This window comes from Anas acuta, chromosome 1 (genome assembly GCF_963932015.1).
Source record: "Anas acuta chromosome 1, bAnaAcu1.1, whole genome shotgun sequence".
NCBI classification, from domain to species: domain Eukaryota; kingdom Metazoa; phylum Chordata; class Aves; order Anseriformes; family Anatidae; genus Anas; species Anas acuta.
In genome coordinates, this window is record NC_088979.1 from 174534277 (window position 1) to 174547486 (window position 13210).

Below are 13210 nucleotides of genomic sequence, written 5' to 3' on the forward strand. Positions count from 1 at the left end.
ATTACTGGGTTTACAGGATTATCAGAAGGTTGATAAGGCAGCTGATCTCTCTTTTTGTTTTGTAAAAGGATTTGCTTACATACTAAGTCACATGAACAAACTCTTCTCTTTTTCTTTACAGTTTTCTGCAGTTTATTCTGCAATTTCAGCATATCTCACATTTGCTTTGACATTTCACGCCATACTGATGACATTTCACTGTTTGTTAACACCCAGTGAAAAATAAATACAGAAATATTGAAGTGCACAACATCCATAGATGGCAAAAACTCAGAATCAAGGCACAAGTTATACTCCAGTTACTATCCAGATGTATAGTACAACTGGAATGGGATCAAAACATGATTGCTGCGTAGACCCAAGTACAAGTTATATCTGATTCGAATTGTCAGCATTACAGAGCATTAACACTTTAGAAGATGTATCTGGAGGCACAAAATGAAGTAAAAAGCCCAAAGGACATGAATTAACTCATGCTCCTGAAACCATGCATGGAAACATACTTTGTAGGGTACGTACCATATGAGCACGTACAGCATTTTGAGACTGCAGTCATTCTTACAGATAAAAGAATAAGTTAACAGTGGAGTTATAACCTTAACTCCGTTTTTCTGTCATTTGAAAACCAGGAATCCTTTTAATGTAGGCTTAGTGTTACACACGTTAATGTAATCAAAACTGCATTATGAGAAAACAGATATGTCTTCTTAAAATGTTATAAATTAAGTATATTGAAATGATACTTACAATCTACTTTGCTATTTAATAATAAACACCAAATTAAAGTATCTAAAAATTACTTAAACAGAAGAAAAGTATACATAATAATTCATAAATTCTTCATAAAAGAAAAGTATACATAATATTTTTTTTTATTGATTTCCAGGAAAACACACATTGAGTTAAATATTTAAGTGTCTGGAACAGAATAAGTACCCTGAGCAGTACTTTAAGGACTTCACATTCTGCTTATCTAGATGAAAACCAGACACATTTCTCTTTTACCTGGAGAACCTTACCTCTTACAACAAGGTCAGCTGAAGCTGAAGAATTGTCAACAATTGTCTGTGCGGTGCACGTGTATCTTCCTGCATGCCGCAGCTGGACGTTTTTAATAAGCAGTTCACCATTGGACTTAATCTGTTAAAAAACAGTACTTAATGAAGCTGGTAAACATCCCTGTATAACTGATACCTATCTACATGTACCTCCCAACTGATATACAGTGGTTGTTATTTCCAAGAAATGAGTACTTACTTCAAGATCAGATCACTCTCAAAGATATATTTAATTTATATGACAGCTGTTGAAAGTGTCCTGTGTTTCTTGAAGAGCTTCTGATCTTTACTACATATGAAAAAACAAATGTCTTTCTTAAGAGATCTGTTAAGTAGGTGTTTCTTCAGAAGCTGACATTCCCTATTTTCTACTATTTTAAGACCACATCTGAACATTAGATTTAGTCAGGCCTATTTTTTTTTCATAAACAGCAATCAGATGATTCCTCTATACCATTACATGTTATTTATGCATGTTCGTATGATAACAGTGTCATGGAGACCTACTAAGAGAGCCACCAATGCTGTGTGGCTCTTCCTTTACAAACCTAAAACAGCACAAATGTTTTTATCACAGAGAGGTTACAAGCAAAGCCTAGCTACTGCTCTCACTACATTATGGCTTGGCCTAGTCATCCCTGAGTGGCCAGCTGCCATCCTAGCCTGACCTTGGCCTGGCTTTCTATGGACCTGCCCTGGTCCTGTGCTGTGCACAGCGCTGGCTGCTGCTACTGGACCTGCCCCACTTGGGGCAAGCAAGGACCAGCCATGCTGTCCCCACTTGCCTCAGCCTCCACAGTGCCATGGCAAAGGGTTTCAGGGAAGCAATTTACCATTCAATGAGGCTCACAGACTCCTCCTCCTCCTTGTCCTCCTCCTTTTCGTTCTCATCATCACAGACCCTAATCCTTCCCCAAGACTTTTCACCAGTGCAAGACTGCAATGTCTAACTTCAGACTCATGAATTCCATCTCACAGGCCATCCACTTTAAATTGACAAGCAATAGGCTAACACAAGGATCTGAAAACCTCCAGCACCGATAACAAAACAGCTGACTCCACTTTAGACTTCTCAGTCCTACCAGGAGAGCTGTTCCATTATGAAATGCCATTTCTGCTGCAGAAATACCTGTGTATGCTGTTTAATTTCTGGCATGCTTACCATGCACAATTTTGGACCACACTAAAAGGAACCCCAGCCAACACATGGCACCTAGCACACAAGAGATCCCTGGAAACACGGTTTTCTCCACACTGGTTTGCAAAAGTAGAAAGTTTGGCAAATTTCGCCTTCATGTACCAGCTGACCTCAGAACCAGATAAAAGGAACTGAGGCAACTCCCTTTCCGTTGACTTCTCCAAAATATCTGCTGGCAGCCACTGCTGCCAGGTGTATTTGCACCATACTCAATATACATACTACATTTGCTTCACTGTCACATTGTTGGATGTCTTCAATCTTTTACCTTTTCAGTGTAATTTCTATTTACTTGAATGAAAATCAAGTAGGAACATTAAAATAATAAAATAAAATAAAATAAAATAAAATAAAATAAAATAAAATAAAATAAAATAAAATAAAATAAAATAAAATAAAATAAAATAAAATAAAATAAAATAAAATAAAATAAATAATAAAAACCCAACAACAACTCAGATTTCTTCACATAATGCTTTGGAAATCTGACTCTTTTTGAATTCCCTTTGGAAAACTTTTAGCCCAGGTAGCTAGATATATCAAGAAGAAGCTGACTGTTTTTAACTTGCCTAATAAAAGACACTTGTTGGGTTTTGTTCTGATTTTTTGGGTTGGTTGTTGGTTTTTTTTGGGTGTGTTGAAGGTGTTTCCACCTAGCGAATTTACAGAGAAATTAGCAAATTAGTTAATTTAGCAAATTAACAGAGAAAGTACATCTCCATTGTCAAAGATTTAAAATCTGTTGGTTCTAATCAGAATATAGCATAAGAGTTTATAATGTCTAAGTATTTCTGTATGATGTTTTAAAATTTCAATCAGAATTTCTAGCAGGCTTTTAATATGTAATATATAAAGAGAATAAAACATGATTTAACAGATATACAGAATATAGTATTTAAAATGGAAACAATAAAAATAACTAACTTAGAGGGATATACTACACTAGGTGTCAGTATTACCTGCATTCATATAAATATAGTGATGGGATTCAGCATTATATAATGAACACTGCAGTACAAAAGGAATTTCTCAAACACAGGAGTCTAATGCAAAGATGAAGTCCTTAGTAATACAGAATCGTAGAATCATTCAGGTTGGAAAAGACCACTATGATCATCTAGTCCAACCTTTAACCTAGTACTAAACTCCATCACTAAACCATGCTACTAAGTTCTAAGTCTACATGTTTCTTGAAGACCTCTGGGATGGTGACTCAATCACTTCCCTGGGCAGCCTGTTCCAATGCTGCACAACTCTTTCAGCAAAGAAAGTTCTCCAAGTGTCCAACCTAAACCTCCCCTCGTGCAACTTTAGCCCATTTCCCCTCACCTCTTGGTGCTTGGGAGAAGAGACCAATCCCCACCTCGCTATGGCCTCCTCTAAGGTAAATGTAAAGGTAAATGTAAAGTACAATAAGGTCTCCCTTGAGCCTTCTCTTCTCCAAGCTAAACAACCCCAGTTCCCTCAGCCGCTTCACATAAGACTTATTTTCTAGACCCTTTTTTGGGGTCTAGAACTGGTCTTAGGACCAGCTTTGTTGCCGTTCTCTGGACATGTTCCAGGGCCTTGATGTCCTTCTTGTACTGAGGGGCCCAGAACTGAAAACAGTATTCAAGGTGGAGCCTCACCAGAGCTGAGGGCCTGCCTTTGATAAACCCGTGCTGACTTGGCCTGATCACTGGGTTGCCCTGTAGGTGCTGTGTGGTGGCACTCAACCTAATCTGCTCCATGAGCTTCCCCAGCACTGAGGTCAGACTGATAGGCCTATAGGCCTTAATTGTTTTATTACCACGTTACGTGATTCAAGAGATGATCTATGCAGTCTTTGCAAATTTTCTCCAGTTCTCTTAGAAGCTTATGTAATACTTCATTACCTTGTGGCCTTTGGACAACCCATAATGACTACTGTCATCTTGTGTTTTGGAAAAAGTCCTTCAATTTGGATGAAACTCTGACAAACCTACAAATTACATTCTGAAGAAAATCTCTAGGATGCAAAGTGCTAATCTTTATGATGTCTGAATGGCTATATTTGGGGAAAACATATAGCCATATTTTCAGATGGCTATAAGGTTTGTTATCTTCAGTTACCTGTGCTTGAACAGATATGCAAAAATGAATAAATAAATACATAAATGAATAAATGAATGAATAAAAAGATTTCTAAGCTAAATCACATGGTTATACATCTGGTAGTCTTTAAGGTATTTCAGAAAAGAAAAAAAATTCTCTCCAAAATATATCTGGCTGTTTTCATTAAAGTCAAACTGTTACAAAAGATTAACAGATGGATTTATATCACACAAACTGGAAGGGGCAACATTCAGACTGATCAGAAATCTCATTTTGTTATAAAAAACAAACCCTGCAATCCTGAAACCTTCACAGGCAGCAACAAAAAGAATTCAGATGCAAAATGGTATGTAAGAAAGAAATTGTTAAATATTTAGGCATAAGAAATGGTGTTATCATCACTGGATGGTTCTAGGGAACAACAAAGACCTTCAGTACAATCTAAAATATGATGGGCTGTCATTAGTGTCCCTGTATTACACATTTTGAATAAATTACATAAAGTTATGTCATCAACTTTTTGTTTCCTGTCTGAAAATGAGAAGGAAAGAAAAAAAAAAAAAAAAAAGAGGTTAAATATTTTCCAAATGTTCTGAAAGCAGAATGCCGGTTCAGTTCATATTTAGGGAAATAAAAATAGCCAGATAAAACTATCCTTTTCCTTTCCAAACTCTAGTGAGGATTTTGGATGTCAGTTTAAACTTCTGATCACTTAAAATTCCAGTAAAAAATTAAATCAGTTAACACCAATTTTTTTTTTTTTTTTTTTTTTTTTTTTTTTTGTTCTAACACAAGAATTCACATCTTTAAGAAATTATTGAGGTAAACAGTTTCAACTGATAAAAACTAGAATTGAGAACATATAAAAGAGAATGCTTAATTCTGGCTAGAAATACTTCTTGATTGCCATGTAGGGATGTAGGGTCATACAGAAATACAGGTTACACTGTCCTTTCTAAGTTCCAGGTCACACAAGAGTTCTTAGCAGTGATTACACAGATCAACTGGATCACTGAAAAATCCCGTGTATGAGTGCTTATTTTCTCTGTTTATCATAGAATCATAGAATGGCTTGGGTTGGAAGGCATCTTAAAAATCATCTTGATTATTTTCTTTTTAGACATTATTAAACTATACCCATGTTAAGATATACATTCATACATGTATGTATATACATATTTGCACTTTCCACACATAACTAATATGACAGGTCTTAACTAATATGTCATAACTAATACAACAATTTTCCAAAGTGCAAGTAGGATCCAGACATGAGTTGAGTCTGGAATGATGGCATTTCTGTATGGCTGCCCCCTAGTTAATTCATGAGAATTCCAGGGGTATTGCTTTCAAGGACAGCAGCCTTTGAAAATCTGTGGGGATTACTGAATAAACGAATGTTGGCTGGCTGCCTGACTAACCACAGGTAAGCCTTTTTTGTCTACAGTGGGCTACGCAATGCTGTCAACAGCTTTCAGGAAGAAAAATCACTGGGAGTGTCAGTACTGCTGTGGGAGTAGAGAAGGGCAGCTACCTGTTCTTCTGACCTCCAAAAATTACAACAAAGAAGTTGCAGAACTTCAAAACCCTTGAGTTTCTGTGTGTGTGTTTTTATTTTTTATTTTTTAAAGAGATAAATGGTCCTCTATTTTAGCACTCTGTATAAACCTGTAGCATATAAATATCATCCTGGAGAGGACCATACTGCCTGTGAGTCTCTGACTATTGCTTGCACTTTGATCTGCAAAGAAACATATGCAGTTTGTCCAGTCCAATAAGGTTCACAAAAACTGTATATATTAAGAATTATCATAATCATATTATTATTTCATACAAATGATTACAAATTCTTAAGTCTTAGTACTCCTTAATTCTTATGTTAACAAATTAACATTCTGTATTTATTAATGATGTACCCATATGCTCATTCTAATAATAATTTCCCCTATGGGAACTTCGTTTTAAAATCTAAGTGACAGAAAACATGGAAAAACATAACATAATTAAAAATTCATCAAACCATAGATATGGTATCACACCATGTTGGTTCAGAAGTTCTCCTGAATCACAGCTTTATATGGTTGGTGATAAAGCTTTCCATGCTTCAGAAGAAGCCCAAGTTCTTGGTGGTAAAAGAAGAGCTTACAAAGCACATAAGGAGTATGGGCATCAGCAGATTCTGTCCACAAATTAGATATGAATGCACTGTATGTTTTCATTTCAAAAACCTCAGCTTGGCTAAGTTAAAAAATGCCTTCCTTAATACAGGAAAAAATGAATCACAGACTGGAAATTGTGACAGCAGTATTCAAGGATGTTCCAAGTGTATCTGTGGTTCACCACTCAGATATTTACCAAGTTTCAAGCAAAGACTTTCATCATATGAACCCTATATTTATGCTTTAATAGTGATGTCAAAAATAGTACTGTATGCTCTATTTCTGAGATTCACTGTTCCTTTCTAACAATCACCTTTGCCAGTGCACAAAACTACTAAATGCCATCAGAATATGACCCTACATGATGGAAAATCATTTACAAGTGCCTAGTCTTCTGTTTGAAAGGAGTATCACTTCTGTTACAACCTCAGCAACAATAAAGTACCTTATGTTACTATGAAGCTAACGAGCCCTTTGTAATAACAAAACTACATAAGAATCTGATAAACAGAGATTTTTTAAGTCAGGTTTGCAAACACAAACCTTCACATGTGTTTTAATACACAGTGGAGGTATGATAATAAAACAATAATTAAGAAGTAATTTGGAAGAGATGGGATTCTTGGAGATGAGATCAGCTTTTTTTTCAAAGCTAGTGATAAATTATAGGTATTAAAAAAAAATAATGTTTAACTATGAACTTTAAATGAGTTCGCCTGAATTATTTTGTTCCTGTACAGAAAATCCAACAGCTGTTGATGAATGTTAATGTAAATGTGATTGTAGCTACTTTCTTGATATTGAGATCAGAGATGACATGGGGACAACAACATCAATGCAGTTCTAGTGTCTCAATTCCATTCACAGAAGAGCTTATCTCACTTTGCTTTATAAGCTACAGCTGGCATAAAAGTTACGGGTAAATAAAAAAAAACACAAAACAGCAGGATAATGATGACAGGGCCATTCCCACTAAAGAATCTCTTCCTTCAGTGAACTATATTTATATGTAAAGGAAGTACAGTGCTAATTCTACCCCTGAAATGTGGACTGGAAAATATTTCCAACAAATATATTATTCTTCCCCATTCAGCATACCACTGCAACTGCCTCAGGATAGTATGCTTTGTACCAGCACCCCTGTGGTAATATGCCCTGTTATTTTACTTCTAAGAGGAAAAAGAAAAGACTAGATATTTGTTCACTTGTACTCATGGCTCACAGCCTTATGGTTGATGATGAAAATTCAGAATAAACTGCCAACTATATTTCTACGTGTAGTGGTGAACCCATGTAGCTTTTTCAGGTCCTGTTTAGCTAAATAGGGATGATACATGGATTTTGGCAGTTTGTGAAGACTCACAAGCACATAAGGTTACAGGTTGACTGATTTTGTATTTTTTTTTTGTTTGTTGTTTTTTTAGTTCTAGAACAGAAATTGGCATATCTTGATCCCTTTAAATAAACTATATTTCTTTGTGCTGGAAATAGCACTGCAGATTAATAATAGGTTTCCTCAATGCCTTCAGTCAGAGCTAACTGCTTTTTGGCTTCACGCTCATCTCTGTCTTTTGCTTTCCTGCTCCTCCTTGCTTTTAACCACTGACTCCATCCATCTCATTCCATGCTTGCTACATTACTATTAAGTCTCTTTCCCCAAACGTAGCCAAAATATGTGACTTCAAACTCACTCATGTCTAAAGTCTCTCCCTAATGCATTAGGGCACTGAAAGCAATGTATTGAGACAGTGCCTTTGGAGAGTCCTGTGTCTCTTTCAGAAAAAGTAGAAGCTCAAATGATTTGGTTGGCCATGCTTCATGAACAACCATCTATCCCCTCAATATATTCAATAAACTGTATTGAACGAGCTCACTATGCCTCTGACTCCCAGGTTTCGTTCCAGTCCACACCAAGCTGCTTCTTCCTCATCAGTAGGTAACTGAGCTTCCCTATCTAAATATTTTCCTCTAATTCTTCAGTTCTCCGGGTGAACTTTCTATTGATTTCCTGTCATTTAGCTGTACATAGACTCAACACTCTGCAAGGAAGATTACCATGGGAAGCAGTGAAGAAAAATTAAAACAAACACCTTTGTATCTTTTCTGCTGCAGAAGACTGTGGAGTGTAGAAGAGAGATTTATACAGTAAAACTGTTCAGTAATCTGTTAAAGCGGGAACATACAGCAATATATTTTTGTCTACCACATCCAAACAAGGAATCATCATTCTTTTCAAACTATGACTTACAAAACCCAAGCAGGTATTAAGCTATTCTTCTCCAATAGGATTTTACAGTCCAACTTACTCTCTGTGGTTTACAAAAACATCTGTTTTGGAGAACTTTCTGTTTTGGCAAATGCTGTCTCCAATCTAGAAATCATCTCACCTATTTCAGACATCTATAGTGTGGATTTTGGTATCTGACCTAAACACCTTTTGCAGTCAAAGCAAAGAAACAGGCCCTTCCACCTGTGATTTACTTTAATGAAAAGTAGCTGTCTGGCCACACTTCTTCAGAGCATTATGAATGTGGTTCTTGAAGACTGCAAAGTTTTCTGCACTTTGGAGAGGGGTAAGGTAAGATGAATAGTATTTGAATACAGAACTAAAAAACAAAACAAAACAAAACAAAAAGGCTTTTGAGAATGCAGTGATGTTCAGTCCGCACTGCTGCACAATTATGCACAGACAGCTTGGATTCAGAAGTGACATCAAAGCCAAATAGAGCCTGAGCAACAAGTCCTGCAAGTTCTGTGCCAAACATGTTTTGTCACCTTTGTGTCATGTCTCTGTGAACACTGGAGAGCACAATGCAAAGGCCTGACTTCAGAGCCAGCATGGATTCAGTACATTTTAATTCCTGCCTAGTAGCACTCATGTCAATGGGGTGTGTCAGCACCATCTCAAAGAGTGCTCCTCGTTCTGGGAGAGCTTCTTACTTGGTTGCAATGCTACACAATGTCCCGAATGACACCTTTCCTGGCCTAGGAACAGCCTAACAAAAATTCTGGAGGGAAGGGAAGGGAAGGGAAGGGAAGGGAAGGGAAGGGAAGGGAAGGGAAGGGAAGGGAAGGGAAGGGAAGGGAAGGGAAGGGAAGGGAAGGGAAGGGAAGGGAAGGGAAGGGAAGGGAAGGGAAGGGAAGGGAAGGGAAGGGAAGGGAAGGGAAGGGAAGGGAAGGGAAGGGAAGGGAAGGGAAGGGAAGGGAAGGGAAGGGAAGGGAAGGGAAGGGAAGGGAAGGGAAGGGAAGGGAAGGGAAGGGAAGGGAAGGGAAGGGAAGGGAAGGGAAGGGAAGGGAAGGGAAGGGAAGGGAAGGGAAGGGAAGGGAAGGGAAGGGAAGGGAAGGGAAGGGAAGGGAAGGACCAAATTTCTGACTGGAACCGGCCAAATTATGGAGTTACTCTTTCTGACTATCTATGCAAAATAACTATAGTGTTCCAAGTATACATTAAAAATAGAATTATACACCTTTACTTTCACATATAAAAGAGAATGTTTAGTAATAACAAAATTTATTTGGATAGCATATGTAATTTAAAATATGAATTAAAAGTAAGCCTTTCAATCTTTAAATATACATGACAAAATTGAGATCCATAAGTAACAAATGACCAAACATCAGAAGTTTCCTGATTACTTGAAGTGCTATATCTGCACAGGATTTGAAAGGAAATGTTAATGTCTACTTTCTCAATTAAATAAGAACCATACATAATTCAAAAGCAAGAAATTTAATAGTAAGATTTTGTAGACTCCATTTAACACTTCGAAAGTTAACCAAATAGTATGTATATTTTTCATTCTAAATATCACTGTCATACTTGGTCATGTGAAATCAAAACAGTACTGGCAAATGTTGTTTTGATAAATGAGTTTTAGTACTAATGTAATGCAAATTAGCTTTGCCTTTAGCAAATGATGAAGTTACTAATGCTTCCATTTAAAGAAAAAGAGACGTATGCAGGTATTTACATGAATTTCATTAGCATTCAATTATATGTATGTGACAACAATATTAATATTATATTCAGAATTGAAATATTGTAGCTGTATCAAGTTTCCGCATGTTGATCTGCATTGTCAACACAAATTAATAGTGATATTATCAGAAAGATAGAGTAGGATCCTTCAACAACAGGAAATTATAGCAGAGGGCATGCATCATATGGCCAGTAATTGCAATATTCATGATGGAATATATATTTTTTTATGTTTGTGAAGAGTTGTGTGGCAGTATGGGAGTTAGGGCTGCTGCACACACAACAGCTCATGCCTTTGCACCCGAGAAAGCCTGAGCAAACCTGCCACCCAGTGACTTCAGATGAGAATTGCAAAAGAGATGCAAGCAATAGGCAGGAGAACATCCCTTTACTCATTAAAAAGGGGGAGAGAGGGGGCATAACACCTTTATGTAAGAAAATGATAACAAATGAAACAGAAATGTTGAAAGTACATATTCCTTTCAATTACACCCCATATATAAACATTTATATTTAATCCCTTACGTTTAAAAAATATATCCTATATTAAGTGCTGAATCCTGAAATAACTACAAATCTCAGCTACAGACTTGGAATGCAATCCTAGTGCCCACTCTGTCCTCAGTGATGAAGAACGAGTTGCTTGTGGAAGAGGAACAGAAATGGTCTGCACTTACTTTGCATTTGAAAGCAAAAATAAGGCTCAGAAATACAAACCAACAATCTTCTCCAGCTTCAATTATTTATACCCGTATTGATCAAATGCAAAAGGAACATAACAAACTAAGAATCATCCCTCAGGAAAAATACGCTACACTCTGACAAATTAATTGATGTTTGGTTCTAAGCTACTTAACTTTAACAGTCTAAATGAATTAATAGTTAGTCACACCTCAGCTACTTCTGCATACTATGGATTAAGCATCTCTATAATCTATTCAAGGATCCAAGTTACATCTAGCACAAGATTCATCACCTACATGAAGTGAAACACCTCTCTCTCTGTCTCCGGACAGGTTAATTTGGTTTTTAAAATCAATTACTTCAGTAAATCAGCTAAAATACTGCAGAGTTGGGAAGAATTCGGGATCAGGAGATGAAGGACCACCAGCTATCTCTGAAAGATGAAGCAGCTGGCTGGAAAGCTAAATACTAAGTCAAACTTCAGAGAGATTTATGCCCTACACTTGCTGAAGCCTGTATTTGGCCCCAGACTCATTCTGTAGACATGTTTTGGTAGGAAGTGTCCTAAAATTGTGATTAAATTTCAGAATAAAATTCCTAAATATATATATATATATATGTACTTCCTTCTATTTTCATTGTTAAAAGGACAACTCAGAGGTGAATGTCCATGATAACTTTTCTTCAATGCATGAAAAACGGATGGAGAAAGTTCAGGCTTTACATTACAAAGTCCTCGGTAAAGGCAGTTTCACCTTTCTTCTGCACCAAAGTCATTGTTTCATCTACTCTTTTAGTCAGATTTGCTGTTTAGTGTAACACAACTTCTTTGTACGACTTCTGTCAAGTGGTTAAAAACAAGCAACTAAAAGAGAATGTACAAAATGAGGAATGGTTCTTTTTACAAGGATTCCTTTTACACAGAATACGTTCAATAGAAGCTTTATTCTTTAAGCTTTTATTTTGACCAACACGCAGACTCATTCTGGCATTTATCTGGGGAAAAATTAATGTTGTTAGGAGGTGATTCAAGCTTCTCCAAGCTACTGCTATGTACTGATCAGTACCTATGTGGAAATAAAGACATCAAAAGTGTGGCCTAACAGCCACATGCAGGATTTTTTTTGGATGATGCTGGAGTATTAGTGTAAATCTACATAGTTTATAGATATAAACATAACATAAGCAGAACATAAAATAACACTTTTCTAATTCCGTAGTACTCTGCTACTGAGTTTGGACATAGACTTTCAGGAGCTCTATTTCAGAAAGAGATTTATGTCTTTGGGTTTCAATGTTTTCTAGCTGACCATCGTATAGTTCTACTGTCTTTTTGGACAAAGACATTATCTTACTGAAAGAGAGCATGGTGACTTCTTAGGGGTGCTTACAACTCAGCAAATGAGCAGGCTAAGTAAGCTCTGGGCCTTTGAAGGACTGGTTTGTTCCAAATCAGACTAAACTAGCTATGCTTGAAATATCTTCTCACTTGGAGATAAACAGATATTCAAAAATAATATCAGAAAAAATAATCTCTTGGTCAATGAAAAATTAAATTATGTTGCTGGTTTAGGACAAAGACTCTGTAGGAGCTACTGTTAGAAGGCAGATAAGTTTGAAGACAGCTGAAACTGACCCCAAGCCCTGGAGTTCTTGACTTCACAGGCACTGTTAGCAACCTTTTCTCTCCACACACAAGTTTCTCTTGGGAGCATGAACAGAATCTCTATCTAAATTTGAGTATTTTTACATCATTTAAACTCAGAACAACAGAATAAATATACACACACTCTGAGGTTGTGGTTGAATATTACATAAATTATCATTAGACACAGCCAGAAAGTATTTTGGCTTAAGGTATTAATTTTGAATAAGCCTGACAGAAGTCTGTAAAGAGATAACCATACACGCAAACACAAAAGGTCTATAATTCTTCTTTCTATGTGCCAAAATAAGTGTCTTTGTATTAACTTGTTTAGACTTCACACAAACTCTTCTTGCTCAGTGTTTACAGACTGTTTGACTCCTACCCACCATCTGGCCCAGCCTTGTGCCAAAT

At 36.7% G+C, this 13210-nt stretch overlaps 1 protein-coding gene across 1 annotated transcript in view; it reads right to left on the reverse strand.

Annotated features, from left to right (window-relative positions):
• CNTN1 (contactin 1) overlaps nt 1-13210 on the reverse strand; it is a 249365-nt gene that overhangs the window by 44705 nt on the left and 191450 nt on the right. Inside the window, exon 15 of the mRNA XM_068669412.1 lies at nt 1020-1140. Coding sequence (XP_068525513.1) covers nt 1020-1140 — 121 coding nt within the window. The remainder of the gene's footprint in view (nt 1-1019; nt 1141-13210) is intronic.